The following is a 22,251-nucleotide window of genomic DNA, read 5'->3' as shown; positions in this document are numbered from 1 at the left end:
CGCGCACGATGGACGTACCGCCGTGTGTCAAACGGGAGACGCGTCTGGACGCGTCCGCGTCCGCAACGGAATCAGCGTGATTCACCCAATATAGTGTCTTCAGAGGGTTTCGTTTGCTGTTCAGGCATACTCAAAGATGGGTCGTTCGTGGTGTTTGAGCGGCTCAGATGCAGTGAAGTAAGGACTAGGTATGGCTGCTGCAATGCAAAGAGTGTGACAAGAACCCATGAAGTGGACTCGGAGTCGTCGGTGCAGCTAGAGGGTCTCTTATGTGCGAGCAAGATACGGGATGATAGGATGCAAGTTTTCCGGTGTATTCATGATGCAGATATGCAATAAATGTACAGATATATGTTCGTAACCGTATAGATGACTTGGATGGTCCAAGATGCTATCGTATGCTGTATGGTATGATGCAAGTATATCGGTACAAAATCGAGGGATCGTAGGAAAAATGAGCGCCGGGTATATGTGAGCAGATGGTGCTTGTGGGGCCCAAGAAGATGCAAGTGAAGATATAATCTGGGATGGTGCAAATGGAGTCCGAGAAAATGCTAATGAAAACATAGTCTGGAATGATGCGGATGGAGTCCACGGAGATGCAAGCGGAGATAAAAGCATGATACGATATGGATAACATGGAAGAAAAAGTGTTCGAGTCCGATATCTCAACAAAGAAACTGAAGATCATGAAGAAGGGGAGAGAGCGAGGGGCGGGGAGACCAGCGACGGCAAAGGCTGGCGATTACGCGCAGTCGACCAAGCGAGCACGCGTCCGATGCTGCAGAGACAAAGATAGGTCAGCTGTCATCCCCACTGAGTATATGCGCAGACATACCTTAGACTTTGTCGTCGATCGTGGCCGCCGGAGAAAAGAAGACGGTAGATATGATTAAGGTAATGAGGAGTCCATGATTGGTCTCAGTAAATGGAGAAGAAGATGCAAGTGAAGATCAAAGCACGATAAAAAACATGGATAGGATGGGGGAAAAGCGTTCAAGTCCAATATCTCAACAGATAGAACGAGGATCATGAAGAAAGGAAGAAAGCGAGGGGCGGGGAGACCAGCGACGACAAAGGTTGGCAACTAGTACGCGCAGTCGACCGAGCAAGCGCGCGTCCGTCACTGTGGAGACAAAACTAGGTCAGCTGTCATCCCCGCTGATTATATGTGCAGACATACCGTGGCCTATGTCATCGATCGCGACCACCGAAGAAAGGAAGATGGAAGTAATTATGAGTAAAAGTAATGAGGAGTCCATGGTTGGTCTCAATAAATGAAGAAGAAGATGCAAGTGAAGATGAAAGCGTGATGCAAAGTGGACAACACAGAAAAAGAAGATTATGAAGAAGGGGAGAAAGCGGGTGGAAGGGAGACCAGCGCCGACAAAGGCTGGCGACTAGCACGTGCAGTCGACCGAGCGAGCACGCACTATAGAGACAACATCAGATAGGTCAGCTGTCATCCCCACTGAGTGTATGCGAAGACATACCGTAGCCTTTGCCGTCGATCCAGTCCAATAACATACGAGTGAGATGGGAAAGAAGAAAAGCTCGAGTCCGATGTCTCAAACAAAGGGACGAAGATAAGAGGGATATGGTGAAGAAGACGAGAAAGCGAGGGGCGAGGAGACCAGCGACGACAAAGACTGGCAATTGCACGCAGTCGACCAAGCGAGCATGTGTCCGTCGCTGCAGAGACAAATATGGGTCAGAAGTTGTCCACACTGAGCGTATGTGCAGACGTACCTCAGACTTTGTCGTCGATCGCGACTGCCGGAGAAAGGAAGATGGTAGATAGGATTAAGGTAATGAGGAGTCCATGGTTGGTCTCAATGAATGAAGAAGGAGATGCAAGTAAAGATCAAAGCGTGATAAAACATGAATAAGATGAAAGGAAAAATGTCCGAGTCCGATATCTCAATAAAATAAAAATGAAGATCATGAAGAAGGGAAGAATGCGATGGGCGGGGTGGACAACGCCGACAAAGACTGGCGAGTATGCGCATTCGACCAGCGAGCACGCGTCTATCACCGCAGAGACAAAGATAGGTCAGCAGTCGCCCTCGCTGAGTGTATGCGCAGACGTACCTTAGCCTTTGTCGTCGATCGTGGCCGCCAAAGAAACGATGATGGAAATTAATGTGAGTAAAGTAATGAGGAGTCCGTGGTTGGTCTCAGTAAATGGAGAAGAAGAAGATGAGGAGTCCGTTCAACGTCTCAATAAATAAAGGAGGTGAAGGAAGCGAAAGCAAAATGCAAGATGGTAGGAAGTAAAAGCAGAATGCAAGACGGTACGAAGCAAAAACAGAGTCCAAGTGAGCAAGTGGATGCGGCGGGGAGCAGATCGGCGACGACGAGGTCGGCGCGTAGGTGACTCTAAAGAAGTGTCAGTCGCACATCTCCGCGGGGAGCACGTGAGAACGTACAATTACCCTCGTCGCCTACCATAGTCATATGGGGTGGTTGGGGTATAATATCCGAAGAGTTAGTTGTCGCGCTGGATATTGCGCAGCATGGTCGGGGTATAATTGTGTAGGTGAAGTATAGATGAGTGTGATGCCGAAAAGATGGTGGAAAGATGAGAAAGTGAAGCGCAGCAGGGTGAGCGAGCAGTTGGTTAGCCGGAAAAGAAATGCGATGACGAGGTTGGCGCATAGGCGACTCTGAGGAAGCGTCAGTCGTGCATCCCTGCTGGGCAAATGCGAGCACGTACCATTACCCTCGTCATCTGTCACAGCCACATCGGGTGGTGGGAGTAGAAGTCTCCGAAGAATTAGTCGTTGTGCCCAGTATTGCGTAGCATGGCCGGGGTATAATTGTGCAGGTGGGGTATAGTCGTGCAAGTGGGGTATTAGATGTGTGCAATGTCGAGAAGATGGTGCTCAGATGAAGATGCAAAACGCGGCAGGGTTCGCGAGCAGTTGCTCCCGGGAAAAGAAACATGGCGGCGAGGCTGGCGCATTGGGCGACTCTGAAGAAATATTAGTCGCACATCTCCGCGGGGAGCACGTCAACATGTACCATTGTCCTCGTCGTCTGACATAGCCACATCGGGTGGCTGGGGTATAAGTCTCCGGGGAAGCAATCGTCGCGCTGGGTATTGTGCAGCGTCGTCGGGGTATAATTGTGCAGGTGGGGTATAGATATATGCAATGCCGAAAAGATGGTGGCCGGATGAAATCCGTGTTGTGGTGCAGTCATGCAGTCGTGATGAAAAGAGCAGTCGTCGACGGATGGCCGGTATGGTGTCGCAGGTGGATGAAGACGGTGCAGGTATATGCGTGGAACAAAGGAGCGTAAGCAGTGGGGGTATCCAGTGGGTATCGGGATGAGATCCTAGTGTACAATGATGATATATGCACATCAGGAAATTGACACGTGAATTAGCCGAAATGAGATGACTTTACCTCACTTAACGAGCATTTACCGCGCGGTCGTGGCCGTGGCAGGTGCAACCCAAACTAGCAAATGTATACGCGCTCAGTTAAGTCCGGCAAAGTTAACAATCCCCCATGAAGTCAAAAAAATGCAAATGTATTGGCGTATAAAGTAACAGCTAAGTAGTAAGACTAAAACCTACTATGCTAACTCAAACGCGTGATGATCAATGAAACGATTGATGTAGTATCCATCAAAGCTATCGTACGACTGATGGCAGGTCATATCTTCAGGAACGGGATCCTTTCCGAAGACGGGGAGGAGGTGGCAGCCCCTGACCATTGTATCGACGTCAACAACAGCTGTGTGTCGTGTGCCATCTCGTCTGTACATAGGCTGGACAATGTACATCCCCGTTAGGTCATCACGTTCGTTCGAATAGTACTCGTACCAATGCACGACAGCGCACTCGTAGACCGTCCCCTGGAGATTGAACTTGAAGAAGGCGAGGATACGAGCAACGTCCATCGAAAGCGTTCCGGGCAATGACTCGTTCGTAAGGAGGAATGCGCAGTCCTGACGCGGAGCCTCATTCCGCCATGAAGGCGTTGATCGAATACGCTCGCGCTTCAGGCCACCCGTGCCGCAGTTGTCGCTTGGCGCCCGGAACGTCGAGACCGCAGAATTGACGACGGTGATCTTCATAGGGGCGCGGGGACATTCTTCAATGGGAATGTGGATGTTGTATTTGAGCCGGGGATCGTGAGCGCGGAGGGCAGAGAAGAGGAAACGACGTGTCTCCTCAATGATGGTGGGTGCGCCGATTTCTTGGGCCAAATCTGGTAGGGTGCGGGCGCGTTTGCGGGCTGATGTCGTCAGAAAGGAAGGCGAGCAGGGGAAGGAGTGATAGTACGCACCTCGGCTCTTTGCCAGCTTTACCTCAGCCTCGAGTTCCCTCCCATCTATCATCCCGACACTCTTGATACGTCGTGATCCATCTAGCTGCTGCTCGTCGGTAGGGTCGGACTCAAGTGAGCGGGAGCGTGGTTCGCGGTTGCAGAGGTTATTGGGATGGATAGGGACATCAGGCGAGAGCATGAGGGTTTGTAGTAGCTGCTCGGCTGATAGACACACTGTAAGCGCGAGGCGGCAGGCAAGCAAGGGGATTACATACCTTCTTCCAATAGAGCTAGCTCCTTCTCAAGCCCGTCTCCATGAAGCATTCCCCGTGCATCAAAGTCGACACGGCACGCGGCGAGCTTGTCAAGTCGAGAATTGGTGGTGAGCATTTGACCGAGGGCATTGAACCGACTTGATCGGCGCCAGGGATCCTTCACGGCCTCGATGTGCTTGGATTCGGTGATGGACGAGCAGAGGCCATTGGGCGCGCCAAACCTTCGTATCAGATACTTGTAATGAACCAAGGAATGCTGGCGGGGGAGGGAGAGGGTCATGCTGACCCCAGAGTCGACGAAGACTTTCCGGTATCGATGAAAGCGCGCGAGGGCGTTGTCCATGTCGTCAAAGTCCTTCTCGGTGATGACATTGCGTCGGACGTAGTAGCAGAACTCGAGAAATGCGCGGAACGCGCGCACCACGTCGGGAGGAACGTGGTTCTCGATGGCGGGAAGGTAAACCTTCGTAGAATTATTAGAAATTATTGAGCACAAGGAATCGAATGAGCGTACCTTCATTAAAGCCTTTGAGTCATCCCCCGTCCATTGCTTAAATCCCCTCCCTTGCGGAAATCGTCTTAAGCCTGCAAAAGGGGCGGCGACAGCGATTCTAGTATAGCATAAGTACGGGAAGAATCCGCGAGAAGGAGAACTCACCGTCGATCAATATCATCTAAAATCTGAGCAGCCCGCGCTTTCCCGTGAGTCTTCTCGAGATATTGCTCGACCCAGTCGACGAGATGGTCCTTGAAGGTTCCCTTGATGAGTTGATGGAGGATGTCAGGCGCGATGAGGTCGTGTATGTCAGCTCGGGGGAAATCATTCGTGAATGGCTGTGATTGTAGTTAGGGAAGATGTTCAGAAGGCAGGCACTGATGGACGACGTACCACGACATCCGCAATTGTACCGTACTCATCCCATAATACCCCCGGAGGAAGCTCTTGCACGAGCGTTTCGTTGTGATGTCGAGTCCGTTGCATGCTTTGGGTGTCGAGGTCGTCTGGGAAAGCCAAGCAGCTAACAAAGCATAAGATACGTGAGGTCGACCATGCGGGGAGTACGTACCGCGGACACCATCCTTGAACAATCCCTGCAAGAAGGACTTGTTCGGGATAGTCGGCAATATACGGCCCAATGCCGTATATCACGCGACGATGATACCCATCCCCGAAAGGGACCACCTCGTACTTCGTCATGTAGGGCTTGAGCGACTGAAGGATGCTTGACAGGGAGGCATGGTACAGCTGACGGCGGAATTTTCGAAAGTTTGGGTCGCCGGAGAAGGTCTTATTGGCTAAGTGGAAGTCAGATACGCTGCCTGCACCAACGAGTGGGGGAAAGCTTACTTTTGGGGATGGACAGGAACCCAATGAGAACAACAGCATTCCGGCGAGCTCGGCGCGTGTTGTTATGAACGTTGCCGATGGAGAGGTAGAGGGGATAGTACTCAGTAAGACCGGTTGCGACGGAGACCGTGGTCTTGTCGCTCCCGAGGATCACTAGCACGAACGTTGATCCATGGGTCGCCGGGTCTTGAGAGATGATGTCCTAGTTTGCTACGCATCAGGACATGCATAGAAGAAGAACGAGCTAATGAACTCACCGCCTGCTCCCAAGCCCAGTCTCCTGAGAATAGATTCTCGTACTGACGCACTCCGTTCTCGTCGTAGTCGCGGTAGGGGGTGTAATCAAGCTCGCTCTTGAAGTCAGGGCGCGCCAGGATGTTCTTGACAACGAGATGTGGGTCACGAAACCACACATCGTATTCGGCGCCCATCCATGGTGGGATACTGCGCGCGGGCTTCGGGCCGTTGTACTTGACAGAGAAGGATCTCCACGGGATTTCTCCCAGTTTTGATGCATCAATGGTGTCGTAGAGATCCGTGTGGTCGCGGAATGGTGGGTTGTCGTTATGCTTCACAAGGGACATTGCCCATAGCCGGCAGAGGAAGTTGATGTGGTCGGCCGACATCTGGACGTTTCGAAACAAGAAGTCGGCGGTCTCGAACTTGAGCCGCGAGCCAAACGGGTGCCAGTCGTCGGTATCGCAGTTGGATGGAGGACTAGGTGGGGTGCCGGGTGGGAGGAATTCGCCAGTCGAGCTGCACTTTTGACCTATCAAAATGCATGAGTGAATACACAGTAGGACAATTCAGAGAACATACCGGTAAGAAACTTATGAAAGTATCTCGTTAACCGTCCGACTTTGACTGCGTCTCCAACCATGGGGTCGTCATCATTGTCTTCGATTCTGTGGGGAGGGTCTTGGGCCTCGTCTTCACTCCTGTAGCCGTTGCAAGGTGACGAAGGGGGACATGGATCAAAGAGAGGGGAAGATGGGCGAAGGGAGAAGCCAGAAGGAGAAGGGGAACGGCTGGGAGGTGCGTGAGGAAGGAGAGGACTAGGAGGAGCCGGTTGATGATAGTAAAAGTCCTGGATGTCGCCCGTATGTTGGCTGCGGAAGTGTTGCGTAAGACCGGCTGTGTTGCGGCAGATGCGACTACAGCCTTCGGCAGGGCATGTGTAACGCTGGTCGAGGATCCTGGCCTTTGAGCCCTTTGTCTGGCGCTGCGACTTGGACTTGGTGCTCGATTTTGAGGGCATCTTGGGTGGACGAAGGAGACGTGGCGAAATTAGCTAAGGTTAAGCGAGGACTGCGGTTCAATTTCATGCTGTAAACGCCGTCACGTTCAGTCAGACACTGCCAGTGGCACTTACGTGTTCACTGGTTCGAACTTCAACCACCACACCTCTTCGCCCTCGTACGATGCCTCCCAAGCGCAACACCTCCATAGAGCCCTCAGACCGCGCGCTTCGCACCCGCGTCACCAAACCAGTCTCCCTTCCTGCCCCCAACCCCTCCAAGGGCACGTCCGTCGCCAAGAAGCGCCTTTCAAAGGCTGAGCAGGACGCTCAGAAGGATGCTGATGAAGCTCGTGTAGCTTCCGGCATCCAACGTCTTGCGGTTGTTGAGCACGAAGAGCAGCACCGCCAGGAGATGGCCGCACAGCCCAAGCCAATGCCCAAGAAGAAACCGGTGACGACCCAGAAGAAGGTGTCAGCTCAAGCAGGGACGAAGACTACGAAGCCTACGTCTTCGAGCACGGCTCCTGCCTCCAGTGCTAGGAAAGGTGGCCAAGGTTAGTAGTGTATCAAACCTTGAGATGAGAGCGACAACTTACCTGTCCTTGACAGCCGTTCAGCCGGAGACAAAGGTCACAGTGCCTAGGAAGGAAAGAGCAACGACACGCAAAGACATCACCACCACTCGAGAAGGACTTGATGCCATCAAAGTCTCGGTGACATCGGAAGCCCCGGGCCATCAGCCACCTACCATGAAAGGCAAGGACGGTGATGCGTAAGTCTTTTGCTTCCGCTCCATCATGATGCTCCAGCTGACTGAACTTACACTATACTACCGTGACCTCGCTATCTCCTACACCAGTCCCCCGGCTACGAAAGTCCAGTTTCTCAAGCGCGTGGCCAGCTGGTCCAAAGGGGTTGCCACGGACAACCAGAGCGTGTCGTCCAAATCCAGCTCCAGTTTCTTTGGCGGCCCACGGACCTCAAGCTCCGCAGCGACGACTGTCCGCAGCAAGATCCATAACGTCAAGCCAAAGCCAAGGATCGTCGCTGCTCACCAGGAGAAGGAAGATACAGCCTTGGGTGTCGGTGTTCACACCGAAGACACTGCCGATGATGTGGCGAAGGAGCGGAGTGCAGTCGCTGCGGGAACTGGACAGGTGAGCAACCAGTATTTATCAAGATTTTATGGCGGACTGATACTTTGGTTAGTCCCTCTTGTTGATCGAGCCCACTGCGCCACCTGCGACTAAGCCCACTCCCCCTCGGGGTCTCAAGCGGAAGGCTAGCAATTCTAACGTGGGCGAGGAGTCTACCTTTGTTCCGAATGTAAGTAACATCCTTGGCTTGACATCGTTTTGGCTGACAATCGCATCAGATCACCTCAAGCCCTGGCGACCCCAACTGGGACTTCCCGATGGAAGAGGCACAGCGCATGCCACGCTATCCATTGGACCCGTCGGAGCCCTTGATATGGGATGACGTCGACGACCCCATTGACACCCACACGGGGGTCGACCAGGAAGACAGCAACAAGGACGACGGCGCCGAGGAAGAGCGCGACCAGATGGACGAGGACGAGGACACGGGCAGCCAGCTGGCTAGCAACAACATGGAAGGCATCAAAGAGGCCGCTGTTGAGGAGATGGAGACCGAGGAGAACGGTGAGGGCGAGGAGGATGGCGAGGGCGAGGAAGATGGCGAGGGCGAGGAGAATGGCGAGGGCGAGGAGAGCGGCGAGGGCGAGGAGAACGGCGAGGGCGAGGAGAACGGTGAGGGCGAGGAGAACGGCGAGGGCAACAAGCCTCAAGATCGCACCACTCAACAGGTATGTGCTATTCTCTTAGTTGATCTGATCTAACAATACTGTCAGACGCATGCTCAGGTCTCTACCTCAATCGAGCGCGCCGTCAAGCGCCGCCGGACAAGTGCCCTAGACAGCGACAGTCAGCCGCTGCAAGCCTCTAGCAACCCGGGCAAGCGCCGCGTTTGGTTGCTCTCCGATCTCCCCCCTGGTGCTCGCGACCAACAGCGCTGGGGCAACGAGTTCCTTCCCACTATTGTCGACCATGTCGGCAGCAGGGATTCAGCCTGGAATATCACCGACGCTGATCTCATGGACGCCATTGCGAAGGCTTGGCGTGTGGTTTATGGGAAGCCTCTCCCGCGGACTGAAACCATCCAAGGGGCCGTTTTCGGGCTGGTATGTGCCTTTCTCATAACTGAACACTAGCTGACATTTCCTACGTACCAGACGAAGAAGAAGCTGAACGAGTGGCGGAGCTCGTTTGGATCCACCGCCATTGCCGCCCTTGTCGCTGCCCTCGCGCAGCAGGGTCTGTGGACCCATGACCTCCAGCTGGGCTTCGTCAACGAGCAGATCCTCGGAGACCAGTTCCTCAACGACGGGAAGACAAGCGAGGGCAAGCCCTGCGGTATGTTCAAAGGAGAGTTTTTCCAGATTGTTTTCGCCACCCACCAGATCGCGATCCAAGGTAGTGCTCACGTCCCGGACTTCATTCCGACAAGGAAAGACGTTCAGGGCAACACGATCCATACCCCCTTCGCTGCGTCCGTTCTTGCTGCCGCCGCGGTAAGTGATAGTGTTCCATGTTACTCATTATTCACGCCTATTTTGTAGTGCTACCGCGCCCTTGTCCTCGTCCGCGACGCCAGCTTCGGGGACATCGCCAATGCCCTCGGCGCCATCGACAAGGACCTTACTCTGACTGTCTCTAACGTCATCAAAGCCAAGAAGGCTTTCGACGCCATCAAGAAGAAGGAGAAGGGGCAAGCCGAGGCCGCCAAGAAGGAGCGCGAGGAACAGGGGAAGGCGAACACCGACGGGAACGACGCGGACCAGGAACCCGAAGAGGAGCCCGAAGAGCCTGAGGAGTCCGGTGATCCTGACTCCGAGGCGTCTTCCATCCTCCCGTTTTCGAAGGATCACAACGAGGAGTCAACGTTCAATTACTCGTTCCTGTTCAATCGATGCCCGAACGAGCGGATTGTCGAGGCACTGGCGATGTCGACCAAGTACACCGCGCCCCCTCGCAGGCTCAAGAACTCGGCCGCCATCAGTCAGTCCTCGCACTTCGAGCCTAAACTGGACGAGCGCGCGTTCCGTGACATCATCTGTAAGTTGTGTCGTTATCTTTCCTTTCTTTCTATCTCTTATGACCTTACTTCAGTTTGAACTCTTTCGGCGTCGTCCTGTTCGGCTCTTCTTAGTCCTTGGTGCTTCAAATCGGTCCGTTCTTTCTTTATTCTCGTTGAACTCTACATTGACCTTGCGATAGAACGGTGGTTGCGAACGTCTCCATTATGCATACTACAATCTAATGACGCATTTCTCGTATCTGTACCTAGCACTTTACTAGCATTTGACTGCATTTGCCGGTGTATTAGATGCCGGTCATCAATACATATCACGTTGTTTTCTAATGCGCGTAAAACTGAGCAAATACGAGATAATGCACCATCCGCAGCCTTGAGCGAGTTGAGCTAATGCATTCCCATTAGCGCGGTCCGGGACCCTACTTATCCATCGGGGTGAATTTGACTGCATTAACCGTCGCTTAACGTTACTTAATACAGGTTAATACACGTGTCAAAATCCTGATGCAGTGGCGGAGGGGGTCTCATGTCGGCGTCCGGGGCGCAGTGGTGGTACAAGGGTGTATGGCATGCAAAGGATCGGAAGTCGAGAGGATATTGTGTCGTGATGCAGTAGTGCAGTGATGGTTGAGTCTATATGCAGCGTTGAAAATCTGAAAGAATGTCATCCGGTTGGGGTATAGTTGTCATGGAGGTATCCGAGTATGCAAGTGATAGTGGTCGATGGCAATCGTGTGGTGCTGTGGGATATATGATGCAGGGTATATGTTCGTTATTAATTTTCGTCCTGTTTTCTTCGCCGTTTAGTGTCGTTAGATTTTCGTCGTCGTTATAGATCTTCTAGCGGGCGGCAGCGTCGGATTCGGAATCGCTTTCGTGATCGGAGAAGGCAGGAGCCTCGCCTTCATCCAGCTGTACTTCGTGGTCCTCCATGCCGTCGTTACCTTCATCGCCCCCCTCGTTCTCGTCCTCTTCGACTTCTTCGTCGTCGTCCATCTCCTCCTCGTCACACTCCTCGTCGCCCTCCATCTCCTCCTCTTCATCGTCCTCCTCGTTCTCATACTCCATCCTCCCTTGGTCCTCCTTCAGTGCCACCTCCTGACTCTTGTCGACGTCCATGCATCGTCCACTGAAGTTCTTGAACATGCCAAGAACCTTCTTGGCAAGCCACACCGGAGGCGGCGGCAACGGCGTCACCGAGTCCGCCTTCTCGTCCCCGCCCTCGTCCTTGTCCTTGGGCCGCGTGTACGGTGCATGCCTAGGAGCAACGCACGAACGACGGCGGTTGTCTTCCGTCATCCGATCCTCCTCCATGGACGCAGATTCGGGCATGAACATGCGAATGAGGTCGGCGATGGCGGGATCCTCGTTCTCCTTTTCGGCGGTGGAAGTGACAGAGGCGGCCTTCCGAGCTTTCCGGTCCGCCTTGGCCTGTGCGAGCGCGTCGCGTGCGCTGGATCGGCGCCCGTTCTCGCACTTGGGCGGTTCGCGGTAGCGCAGACACTCAGGGACGGCATCAAAGGCGTCAGTCGTCGAAGGACGAACGACCGGCGCAGCAACGGGAAGAACTACCAAAGGCAGCGCATGGGATGGGGTAGGTGCTGATGCTTGTGCTTCAACGGTGACGACGTCCACCGAGCGGTCGGAAGGGGGACCGAGAGCGACGTGCAGGACTGGCAGCGGCTCAGTGACTGGAACCTGGGCTGCTACTGGTGTGGTCGTGTCGGTGAAGGTGTCTTCCCGAGAGAACCCGTGCACTGGCGGTGGAGCCAGTACTGGTGCAAATGCCTTGATAATGAGGGCCGCAGGCGGAAGACCAGGCAGGAGTGAGGAAAACTCCGAGCGATCGCGAGGGAAGGCAGGTATGCGCTTCTGTTGCTGCAGCTTCTTCACGCGGGCTTCGAACCTTGAGCGACGAAGGCGGATGATGTGTTGCTGGCGCTTCAACGGTGGCATCTATCATGTAGATATGATTAGGATTAATGGTGGATCGGCGAGGCGAGGGACTTGCCTCAATGTCTGTGCCTCGCAGCCCTCCACAGAGTGGATGCTTGACACCGCAAGTCTAGAGACTGATTAGCTGCAATATTAATTGGGAGCGATAACGACGTACGGGGACTGTTTCGATCGGGGATCCGAAGTCGAGGTGGTCGCGGATGGCGAGAGTGGTGAACAAAGCTGACATGTTGTCCATGGTCGGACTGGAGACGAGGCGTGGAGTGCCGTTATCGTCCTCGTCGAGTTGAAAGCGACTGTCGAGAGTCGAATATGTCAGTTCTTGGTCGCGGGCACCAAGGCTGGAGTGCTCGACGTATTGAAGAGGAGCACTGAGAGCGCCATGCTCGACGTCGACGTCGATGTCCATTGCGCTGCTCGTTGTCGCCATATTGTTTCCCATCTCCATGTCGAGAACCTGCAAAAGCGTGAGCGTGTTGAATTTCCCAAATAGCGAGCGGTACTCACGGGCGTGCTGAGCTCCATCTCCTCGTCGACGTCTCCTAGATATTCGAGGACCTCACATTGGTAGCCCACCTCGATCAGACCTTCCCCTTCGTATGCCGGGAAAGTCGGTGAGTAGCAACCAGCCTCGCACGTCGGGATCACCGGTGCTGGGGCCTCAGTGGCTTGGCTGGTACTGTGGGTATCACGAGCGGTCGGGGCCTCGTGTATACCTTCGAGCTGGCGCGGCGGGAGGATTGGAGAGTAGCATCCGGCGTCGCACGTTGCGATCGCCGGCGCTGAGTCCTCGAAGGCAGGACCGGTCTCGTGGGCGTCGCCAGTGGTCGTCTCGGGTAGGTCCTCGAAATCAGAGAGGGAGTCGGCGGGAACAATGTCCGCATCCCGCTGAACAGCGGTCTTGCCATTGAGAGCAACATCATCGAGGATGCTCTTGAGGAAGTCCTCGACTTTCTTGACGTCGACACCGTTGTTGACCTTCGGCGCGTCGTCGTCCTCGCCAGGGAACTAAACAAACGGCGGGCAGCGATCAGCCACTGAGCTGACGAGCGAGTACAGTACATACCGCCGTCGAATGTCTGTTCGCCTTGGCCCCATCGTCCTCGCCTTCGGCTGCGTCTTCGCCCTCGCTGAATAGCTCCTTGAGGGAGTCCTTCTCCGCGTTGGCCTTCTTGGCGGCCATGAAGCAGAGAGGGTTGTCCTTCCAGGCGAGAGCAGTCGGCGCCTTGGCGGGGGGCGACTGGTAGTTCGCGCGACGCGGAGGGCCGTCCGGAACGATTTGATGGTCGTCGTGAATGGCGATCATCGTGTAAATTGCGGTATGCGTTGTGATTTGTTTCTGTGTTTCTGGTATTGCTGATGTGGATAAGAGGAAAGAGAGGAGGGCGGCGGGGGCCTGAATATATACCAAAGTGGCGACGCGCCCAGTCTAGGTCCAAACGATCGAGGCGGGTGGCTAATGGCGCACAACGCGGTCACGTGCAGTGTCTTCTCCGAGGAGCTACATCTGCATCCTAATGGAATACCAGCCATAGACGCGAAAAACCTAGTTATAACATGCCATATCAAGTAGTCCTAGATGCGCAGAGCAGCAGAGAGACGCTGGAGACCGAAGATGAGGACGCGTTGAAAGTTTGACGGTAGCAGAGGACAAGTGAGAGCAAGCAGCAGACGGCCGAGCACGGGCCGAGTCTCCGAGGAGTTAGCATACATCCACCGCCGGTGTTTTCGATTACATTCAGCATTTCCTGAGCATTCGTCGCGAGCATCGACGAGGGGAGAGCAGAGTAGGATGACAAGCTGAGCGACTGTGATCAGGGAACGAGACAAAGTTGAAAGAGCCGAAGGAGCGCATTGACGCCGAAGCTCGGTCCCATTACTCGACCATTCAGTCGATGAAAATCTTATCTTATCTTATCATCCGCTCCACGACTTGCAATATTGTACTAGTCATCAAACAAATGATACTGACTAGGACTTTGTACTAATCGTATCTTCCACGATTCTTTACAGTAAGAGCGTGGTATAACGCACAAAAATGCTATAGATCAAAGCAGCGAAAAGCAACATGGAATAGACAGTATATGCTATCAGTACTAAAGATAGCAGCTCGACCTCGGATTCATCCACAATTCCACCCATGTATCCCTAATGCCTCGAATCACAGCTTATAAGGTATAACACACCTCAACAGCGACCAATGCCGGGCACCTTCATCCTGTTCGCACCCCAAACCCCGCAAAGCACGCCCCCCACCCCCGGCATTGCATTTACGTCGTCTCAAACCGCTTCAGCGGCATCGGCCTTCCTGTCGCCTGCCTCCCCCTCGCAATCCTCTCCGCAATCCGCTCCACATACCCCCCATCCGCACCCGCGCCCTCCTCGCTGAGCGTGCGCCGGATAAGCTCCTCCATCGACGGTGCAGACGCCGCCCCGGCATCAGACCCGGACCCGCCGACACCGGGGACACCAGAGGCGCTCGGGCGCCGCCGCATGCTCGGCGCGGGGATGACGGGGAAGTCGCCGTCCGCACCGTCTGCGTTGTCCAGTGGGGGCTCGTATGTGGGCAGGCGCTCGTTGAGCATGTCCACGCGCCGTCTGCGTGTCGAAAGTATGTATTTGAGTCAGTGAGCGGGAGAGGAGGAAGCGATAGGTGACGTACGCGTCCTGGAAATTCCGTATGCTGCCCCCCATCTGGTTCCCCTGCACACCGAGCATCCGCGGTCCCTGAAGCGCGTCGAGCCCTTCTTCCTCCGCCTGCAGCTCCGACACGTTCTCTGCCTCCTCTCTGACACACCGCCGCACCACACATCAGCCCTCTTCACAAGACGATAACACCGAAAAACGCTACACGCACCGCAGCAGCTGAAACACCCTCTGCATCTTCCCCACAGCCAATATCTTCTTCTTGATCTCCTCCTTGCGGCGCCTCATCGCCTCTTCATGGCTGATAACCGCCTCACCCTCCTCGTCGCTGTCCTCCCCGATCGTCCCCGATTCGGATGTGTCCTCCAGCTCCTCCCGCGAACATGAGCTCAGAATCGCGAGCAGCATCTCCGTGACTGTCCCATCGTAACCACGCGTCAGCATATTATCACCAAAGACTGCAATTGCAATCAGAAAGTATGAAAAGAGAGAGAACTGACTTTTGGCCCCAACGAACGGTAGACTCCACGTGAACGCGTCCATAAAGTTGGGCAGCCAATACGGGTGCGCGGACGAGTTGTACTGTCTGATGGTAATATTCTTGTTCGCGTACTTGATGATCGCGCCCCGGTTGTGATACACGTCCAGATAGTTGGGCGCGCTGAACACGGTGATCACAGAAGGGAACTTTTTCGTTGGTGTTTTGCGATACATCGTGTATCTGCGTACGCGATTTAGCCGCAATTGAAAGAGTTTCATGCGATAAGGAGGAAAAAGGAAAGGACCACACGTACCCCGCATCCTGCGCCTCGTGCCCCCGTATGATGCCCAGCAGCCCGTTCGTCTCGAGGAACTTGCACGCCGCGCTATACCTAACCATCAAACCAAAAATCAGACGGGTGTCGACGGATGACTTTGACGCAGAGACCAACGCACGTGTAAAAGTACGAGCACCCTCTCACATTGTTATGCTGGAAATGTGTCGGCTTTCCCGTCGCGCTTGGCTCGTGCTCATATCCAAAGTCCGCGATCGGGTCCGACCACAGCAGGTCGCACAGTAGCCCGCTTGAGCCCGGCTCGTCGAATCGATTTAACTGGTGGATCCGACGGGCGTCAGCGGTTGCGTCAATTGAAGAAAGCGTGGGAAGAGACATACAGTGTGGAGGTCCTGGAGGGTGAGGAGGTGTGGCGAGATACCGCCGTGCACGCAGAAGAAGCGTTTGTCGACGAGAGCAGCCAGGGGAAGCGCTTGGAAGGAGGTGATGCACGCGTCGTATACGGCCGACGAGTACTTGTGCAGGCCTACATGGACGCATGGTAGATTAGAAGCGGATGATGGATGAGCAGCGGTGCGAATATCAAAGAACACGACGCCTTACATTCTCGTTTGAACGTAAAGTACTCCGTCAGATGCCTGCACTCGTGGTTCCCGCGGAGAAGCGTGATATACCCCGGGTACTGCAACTTCAGCGCATACAGGTACAGCAGACACTAAGCAGTGGCTCTTTAATCAGCACGCGCCTCATATAATTGTACATAAGACCACGCACCTCGATGCCAAAAGTCCCGCGATCGACATAGTCCCCGAGAAAGAGGTACGAGCACTCCTTGAACGACCCGCCGATGTCAAACAGCTTCATGAGGTCGTACTATCCCGCCACCATCCATTAATTCGGGATAGGCACCGCCATCGTGACCAGCCGCAATCGGGATGCGCTCGTCAGCAGACCGTGCGCAGCTCATGAACGCAAGGGGGACACACGTATTGGCCATGGATATCGCCGCAGACTGGGGCGTGTTGCCTCGATCAGCGCTCAAGTCGATGTCAAGAGTAAAGCAGGGTGTGAGGGAACCAAGGCAGCCGCGAGAAGAAGACGATGAAGGGGAAAAGGAAGTGAGAACGGGAACGCGAGACTCACTCGTGACTGGACTCTCGACGTACACCAGGTTGGGCTCCTTGGCGAGCAAGTCCGTCGCCTGCGCGAGGATGTAGAGCGCCTGCTCCTCCGTGAGGCGGCCCTCGTTGAAGAAGTGGTCCTTGAGGAAGTCGCAGCTGGGGAGGTAGACGCCTTCGGGTGTGCGCAGGAAGAGCTCCTCGTCCGTGGGGCGGAAGGCGACGGGCTTGGGGACCTACAGTGGACATGTAAGAGGTGGACACAGTCAGCTGATGGACCTATCGCGAATAGCGAGCGAAGAGATGGAGGAAGGCAGCGCGTCGAATTGAACATCATCTATACAAGGAGCAACTACATCACAAGCACAAAAGTGCCACTACCGCACGCACATCGGTGATCCACACTCCACGATCGCCAAACGCACAGAACTCGGACCGACCGCATCTCCAAACGATAACGTAAAAAGTCAAATAGCGTTACTTACGTGGGGAACAGCTCTCTCCGTGTAGTCGATGTCGTGCTGCTCAAGACCAACCGGCACGGGCTCCCATGCGCCCGGTGCGATCGTCTCTGACGCGAGTGGTCCATAGAGATGGGAAGACTGGAAGTAATCTTGATTGGACCCCGCCATGAGAGGGATGCGGGCGTCGGTGCGGAGGGCGAGAGGTGAGGTGGGCAAGGGGTTGGACGGGTCGTGCGAGGGAGGAGGAGCGTCTAGTATGTGGAGGGTGCGGATGAGTGGGTGCCCGCGCCGGCGACGAGTCCATTTGGGGAACGGGCGCTTGCTCTCTGCTCAGTGCTTACACCCCGGCGCTCATCATACGAGTACATCAGTTGGTGGTGATGGCGTTAACTTTAGACTAAGAGTTTCAGGTAGAGGTAGTAACTTATTATGTACGGTAAGCTGTTTACAGACGAGATATCTACTTTATGAAGAACACATCTAAGTAGTTTAGCGCGTTTTACGCAAGATACGTTATATTCGCAACGACATCTAAGGGTCGATACCGGCATACTCGTCATAGCCGAGCGCCAGGTTCAAGTTCTGCAAAGAATGTCGTGGTGAGCATCTAACACCGAACCAAACGGACTGTGAATCGGGAAAAATAACACACCTGCAAGCACTGCGTCGCAGCACCCTTGAGCAGATTATCCAAACCGCCCTGAACACAACATCAGCATCCACCCTCGCCCTCCAAACTCGCAGAGAACAAAGCACTCACCACAACAACAGCCCTCTCCCCAGAACTATGCACCTGGAACCCACCAACAACAAACCCGTTCCTGCCCTCAATGTCCCCCAACCCTGGCACCTCGCTCTTAACGCTCACCAGCCTCTCCCCGCCATACTTCTCCTCAAACAGCGCCCTCACATCCCGCGCCGTAAGCTTGCCCGACAGGGGCATCGACAGCGTCGCAATGATCCCGCTGAACCACGGCGCCACCGCCGGCACAAACGCCACCTTCACTTCCCCATCCCCAAGGAGGGACGACAGATGGCGCCCCGCCTCGCGCTCGTGTATGTGGTCCGTGAGCGCATACGGCCTGATCGCGTTCCGCAGGCTCTCGGGCGTCACCTTGGGCGCCGTCGTCAGCACACCATCCGGCCCGGGCGGGCCCGCGACCGTCCCCGCGCCGCTGTACCCCGACACGCCGAACACAGTCGGCTGCGTGCCAGGCGCGAGGTGCGGGAGCAGCGGCGCGCAGAGGAGCTGAACCGCGGTGGCGTAGCATCCCGGGTTGGAGATACGTGTTGCGCCGCGGATGGAGTCGCGCGAGTAGAGCTCTGGGGAAGGAAGATGTGCACGCGGGCAGAGAAGGAGGAGGAGGGAAGGAAAAAGAGAACGGTATTGATATTTCAGCACAAAGCACAAGCTAGGTTATTACACAGCGGCTCGCTCACCCGGCAGGCCGTACGTCCACCCCTCCTCGAACCTATAGTCCGCGCTCAGATCCACAATCACCCCGCCCTTGCCCTTCCCCTCAGCTGCGCCCTTCCCGACGGCGTCCACGAACGGCTTGCACGCGCCGTTGGGCAGCGCCATCACCCACGCGTCCACCTCGCCGTCCTTCTCCATCCGCTCGACGTCCTCTGGCGTCAGATTCGAGTACGTCACCGCAGACTTGGCGTACCCCTCCAGCGGGCGCCCTGCGAGCTGCCTTGAGGACACCGCCGCGAGCTCGAGGTGCGGGTGCGCGGATAGAAGCGACGTCAGCGTCTGCCCGGTGTACCCGCGCGCGCCGATGAGCGCAACGCGCTTCGTCTCCGTCGACGGCTCCGGAGCGGCGGTAGCGTACCCGCGAGCGCCAGAGGGCTGCGTGCGCCGCGCGAGGGTCGAGAAGCCCCTCAGCCCACCTGCACCACCGCTGGCAGCAGCAGAAGACCCAGCCGCGCGGTGCGGCGGCGCACTCGGCCCCACAGGGAGATACGCCCTATCCAGCCTCCCGCTCTTCTCCAGCTCGCGCACAACACGCTCCACCTCCGCAACATCCTGCACGCCATACCAGAACAGACTCTTGCCCGCGCGCGTGAAGCTCCCGTCCGCATGCTCAAAGTGCCACGCGCGGTTCTCGTCGTCCGCATGCGCCGTCCAGAACAGCTTCCGGTGGTCCTTCTTGATCGCCGCAAAGACGTTGTCCACGACCGAGTTGAGCACGCCCGCGCGCGACGCGAGCAGCTTCGTCATCACCGCGACCTCGCCCGCCGGGTGCGTGACGACCGCGACGGCGTCGAGCGGCTCGTCGCCGTAGATGGTGTACTCCGTCTGGTTGATGTCGTGCAGGACGCCCGCGACGCTCGCGAGCCCCGCGCGCACGTCCGGGTCGCGGTCGTGGATGACCTGCCGGAGGCGGTCGGGGCCGAACTCTTTGATGGAGTGGTGCTTGAAGAGGCGGTAGCCGCGCCGGATGAGCGTGCCCGCGCCCGAGTCGGTGAACAGCTCGCGCTGCAGGTCGGCGGTCTTGATGACGGCGACGGAGGAGGAGCGCGGGAGGTGGTCGAGGAGCTCTTTGAACTCGCGCAGCTTCAGCTTCGTGCCGTACTTTACCCACGGCTGCTTCATGAGCCCGTCGTATTCCTGACAGACATCATTTCATCAGCCCATGACCAGATTTGGAACATTTTGTTGAGACACACCTCATCGAGATTGATCACATCCAGCTTATCCCCCGTCACACCATGGAACAGCCCGCCCTTCTCGTTCAAAAACACAATCTTCATCGGCTCAAGCTCCTTCGCGAGCTCGCCCGCCGCAATGTCCGCATTCACGTTCAAGATCTGGCCATCTGGGCTCTCCGCCAGACTCGTGAGGATGGGCAGCGCGCCCGCGCGGATGGCGGCCTCGAGCGGGCGGCGGTCGACGCGCGTGATGCGCCCGACCAAACCGTACTTGTCCTTGTCGAGGAAGTCGGCGGTGAATACGCCCGAGTTGATCGGGCGCGCGCGCGTGCCGAGCTTCTCGAGTGCGTCGACGAGCTTGAGGTTTTCTTCGAGGAAGACGCGGCGGGCGATCTGCAGCGTCCTGGCGTCTGTGTTGGATATTTAGATGAGCGCTTTACTTTAGGAATTATTTGGGTGAGGGGACGTACCGGTGACCCGAATACCGTCAATGTAGTCAGGGACGATGCCCTCGCGCTCGATGATGTCGTTCAGCTGCGGCCCGGCACCGTGCAGGACAACGGGGTAGAGGCCAAGGCGGTAGAGGAAGCTGAGGGAGAGCGCGAGCTCGTCGAGGTCGCCGAGGACGGCGCCGCCGACCTTGACGACAGCGAACTTGGCAGGCTGGGAGGGGTGCGAGGCGGAGGAGAAAATACGGAGGTGGCGCTCGACCTCACGCTTCGTGCCGAGGGAGTAGAGCAGGCGCGTGATTGTGTCCTGGGTTCCGCCAGTGTCAGTTTTTCGTCGGACGAGGGATATGCAGGATAGGAAGTTGGACATACACGGTCTGTCTGGGCTACGGACTGGATGGAACGAGAGGAGGAGGGGGCAATCCGCCGGACGGCAGAGAGGGCGGTGGCCTGAGGTTTGCCTGCGCGGAGTGTGCTGTGGGCGACACGGGCGGAGAGGGTTCGTGCACGCGCCGCAGCGAGCATCGTTTTTTGTCTTTGTTAAAGTGTAGAAATGGAGCAAAAGACCTCTGTCCGGGGACTCTGAGGGGTGGTACAAGGAGGAGAGGGAAGGGGAGGAGGAGAAAAGGTGGTTCGCCTATTCGGTTATTACGGCCTCGGAACCTGTCAAAAGTCAAGGGGCTTGTTTGCTGCAACCTTCACGCGTCACTCGGACTGACTCACCACAACACCTCTCGGACTTGAAGGGGCCTCGAGGTTGGCGGGAAATGAGAGGGAGCAAAGGCCTATTCCTGCTTATATGTGTCCTCCGTGCAACACTTATTGCTGTTGGCTGCTGTACCCCTTGCTGTTTACATCCAGCCAATTGCATTACTCGCTCTACACAGAAACTCGTGGATCCTGTTCAACAGCAAGTACGATAACATGTTCCATGAATCTAAGACGGTCCGAGCCATCACGCGCTCTCGGTGTGTGACCAACATGATGGTGGTGATTGGATACTATACAGGTAATATATGCGCGCAATCTCATTGGATCTGGGGAGCTGGACAACATCATGTCTGCTTGCTGTGGGCGTTCTTCTCCTCGAATGTACATTCAAAGAACATGCAACGTTCACTCTCTACAGGAGGAAGACTGGGAGGAAGGCTTCGGAGAGATCTGCGCCTCGTCCCGTGGAAGATGAACCATCGGCATCACACTGCCGAAATGAAATGCGTCGGCCGAAGGAAGAGGGGAAGCACAAACACCACGCACCTTCGAGGTAGTCGGCGGCGAGCAGCAGCTCGAGCGCAATCTCGGGGGGTATACGCTCCGTGAACTCGTTGACAGGGATCTCCTCGCGCGGCGGCGCGTTCTCGTGATGTGCCTTGAAGGACATGTACTCGCATACTTTCTCTACCACCGCAGCTCTACAGCAGTCCAAATCAGTATCGGATCGTTATCATAGAGGTCTAAAGCGCACCGCTCTTCGATGGGACATGTGTTCGCGAGTGCCTCCTTGAAATTGCCTGTCAACCAACGGGGTGAGCAGTGAAATACGCAAGGACAGGGGTAGAAGGGAGATGGATGAATGAGCGAAAAGACATACTGTCTGCGCTCAGCATGTTTCGCAGCGTTCCACTGGCCATGGCAACACGTCGCTTGACGAGGAACGAGAAGCCGTCCGCGCTCTTGATGCGCACCCAGTCGTTCCCGGCATCAACGCCGTTGGCATCGTCAGCGCCCTGGAGAGGTTCCTGGTATAAGCCGAGTGGTTATATGCACCCAATGCATAACATACATTCATATCAACGTCAGTCATGTTGAAGCAGGTGGTTAGTCTGTGGCCTGAGCAGCGAACGTTGAGCGAACGCGCAGAGACAGGAGGAAGACGCGCCCTCACGCGCCTGCTTACGTCAACCCATTAGCCAAATGGGGCAGTTCCGGA

General features: G+C 55.8%; 8 protein-coding genes across 8 annotated transcripts; 1 reads left to right on the top strand and 7 right to left on the bottom strand.

Annotated features, from left to right (window-relative positions):
- Nucleotides 1–2,240: 2,240 nt before the first annotated feature.
- Nucleotides 2,241–2,838, bottom strand: CONPUDRAFT_85379 (uncharacterized protein). The gene is made up of 3 exons (XM_007776185.1): nucleotides 2,717–2,838; nucleotides 2,430–2,666; nucleotides 2,241–2,379 (listed from the first exon to the last, which is right to left on the bottom strand). The coding sequence occupies exons 1-2, from the start codon at nucleotides 2,717–2,719 to the stop codon at nucleotides 2,454–2,456; spliced, it is 216 nt and encodes a 71-aa protein (XP_007774375.1). The 5' UTR covers nucleotides 2,720–2,838; the 3' UTR covers nucleotides 2,241–2,379; nucleotides 2,430–2,453.
- Nucleotides 2,839–2,885: 47 nt separating this feature from the next.
- CONPUDRAFT_169440 (uncharacterized protein) lies at nucleotides 2,886–3,252 on the bottom strand (the record flags this gene model as incomplete). The annotated part of the gene is made up of 2 exons (XM_007776184.1): nucleotides 3,025–3,252; nucleotides 2,886–2,974 (listed from the first exon to the last, which is right to left on the bottom strand). Coding segments are annotated over exons 1-2 (267 nt in total), but the record flags the coding sequence as incomplete, so codon positions are not given.
- A 330-nt stretch (nucleotides 3,253–3,582) lies between these two features.
- CONPUDRAFT_65876 (uncharacterized protein) lies at nucleotides 3,583–7,161 on the bottom strand (the record flags this gene model as incomplete). Its single annotated transcript, XM_007775922.1, has 10 exons — nucleotides 3,583–4,303; nucleotides 4,552–5,018; nucleotides 5,070–5,166; nucleotides 5,214–5,389; nucleotides 5,445–5,574; nucleotides 5,623–5,851; nucleotides 5,904–6,105; nucleotides 6,161–6,672; nucleotides 6,723–6,800; nucleotides 6,873–7,161. 10 exons carry the CDS (start codon nucleotides 7,159–7,161, stop codon nucleotides 3,583–3,585), a joined length of 2,901 nt encoding a protein of 966 aa, XP_007774112.1.
- A 163-nt stretch (nucleotides 7,162–7,324) lies between these two features.
- Nucleotides 7,325–10,510, top strand: CONPUDRAFT_147221 (uncharacterized protein; the record flags this gene model as incomplete). The annotated part of the gene is made up of 10 exons (XM_007776183.1): nucleotides 7,325–7,697; nucleotides 7,753–7,915; nucleotides 8,003–8,300; nucleotides 8,353–8,469; nucleotides 8,519–8,968; nucleotides 9,014–9,343; nucleotides 9,395–9,733; nucleotides 9,782–10,277; nucleotides 10,332–10,390; nucleotides 10,440–10,510. The coding sequence occupies 9 exons, from the start codon at nucleotides 7,325–7,327 to the stop codon at nucleotides 10,334–10,336; spliced, it is 2,571 nt and encodes an 856-aa protein (XP_007774373.1). The 3' UTR covers nucleotides 10,337–10,390; nucleotides 10,440–10,510.
- A 271-nt stretch (nucleotides 10,511–10,781) lies between these two features.
- Nucleotides 10,782–13,636, bottom strand: CONPUDRAFT_169438 (uncharacterized protein). Its single transcript, XM_007776182.1, has 4 exons — nucleotides 13,280–13,636; nucleotides 12,721–13,221; nucleotides 12,371–12,670; nucleotides 10,782–12,213 (listed from the first exon to the last, which is right to left on the bottom strand). The coding sequence occupies exons 1-4, from the start codon at nucleotides 13,517–13,519 to the stop codon at nucleotides 11,098–11,100; spliced, it is 2,157 nt and encodes a 718-aa protein (XP_007774372.1). The 5' UTR covers nucleotides 13,520–13,636; the 3' UTR covers nucleotides 10,782–11,097.
- Nucleotides 13,637–14,142: 506 nt separating this feature from the next.
- On the bottom strand, nucleotides 14,143–17,425 carry CONPUDRAFT_131906 (Metallo-dependent phosphatase). Its single transcript, XM_007776181.1, has 12 exons — nucleotides 17,239–17,425; nucleotides 16,779–16,989; nucleotides 16,622–16,647; nucleotides 16,410–16,508; nucleotides 16,239–16,350; nucleotides 16,016–16,161; nucleotides 15,796–15,953; nucleotides 15,654–15,731; nucleotides 15,360–15,580; nucleotides 15,071–15,275; nucleotides 14,876–15,001; nucleotides 14,143–14,811 (listed from the first exon to the last, which is right to left on the bottom strand). The coding sequence occupies exons 1-12, from the start codon at nucleotides 17,383–17,385 to the stop codon at nucleotides 14,484–14,486; spliced, it is 1,857 nt and encodes a 618-aa protein (XP_007774371.1). The 5' UTR covers nucleotides 17,386–17,425; the 3' UTR covers nucleotides 14,143–14,483.
- Nucleotides 17,426–17,748: 323 nt separating this feature from the next.
- Nucleotides 17,749–20,846, bottom strand: CONPUDRAFT_65681 (bifunctional acetylglutamate kinase/N-acetyl-gamma-glutamyl-phosphate reductase; the record flags this gene model as incomplete). Its single annotated transcript, XM_007775905.1, has 7 exons — nucleotides 17,749–17,799; nucleotides 17,870–17,917; nucleotides 17,978–18,540; nucleotides 18,658–19,831; nucleotides 19,891–20,282; nucleotides 20,343–20,628; nucleotides 20,694–20,846. 7 exons carry the CDS (start codon nucleotides 20,844–20,846, stop codon nucleotides 17,749–17,751), a joined length of 2,667 nt encoding a protein of 888 aa, XP_007774095.1.
- A 598-nt stretch (nucleotides 20,847–21,444) lies between these two features.
- CONPUDRAFT_169436 (POZ domain-containing protein) lies at nucleotides 21,445–22,169 on the bottom strand (the record flags this gene model as incomplete). Its single annotated transcript, XM_007776180.1, has 5 exons — nucleotides 22,105–22,169; nucleotides 21,913–22,048; nucleotides 21,787–21,832; nucleotides 21,579–21,733; nucleotides 21,445–21,482 (listed from the first exon to the last, which is right to left on the bottom strand). The coding sequence occupies exons 1-5, from the start codon at nucleotides 22,123–22,125 to the stop codon at nucleotides 21,445–21,447; spliced, it is 396 nt and encodes a 131-aa protein (XP_007774370.1). The 5' UTR covers nucleotides 22,126–22,169.
- Nucleotides 22,170–22,251: the final 82 nt, after the last annotated feature.

The sequence above is a fragment of the Coniophora puteana genome (assembly GCF_000271625.1).
Source record: "Coniophora puteana RWD-64-598 SS2 unplaced genomic scaffold CONPUscaffold_16, whole genome shotgun sequence".
NCBI lineage: Eukaryota > Fungi > Basidiomycota > Agaricomycetes > Boletales > Coniophoraceae > Coniophora > Coniophora puteana.
Note: the sequence above shows the minus strand (reverse complement) of the source record. Positions and strands in the feature narration are given on the sequence as shown.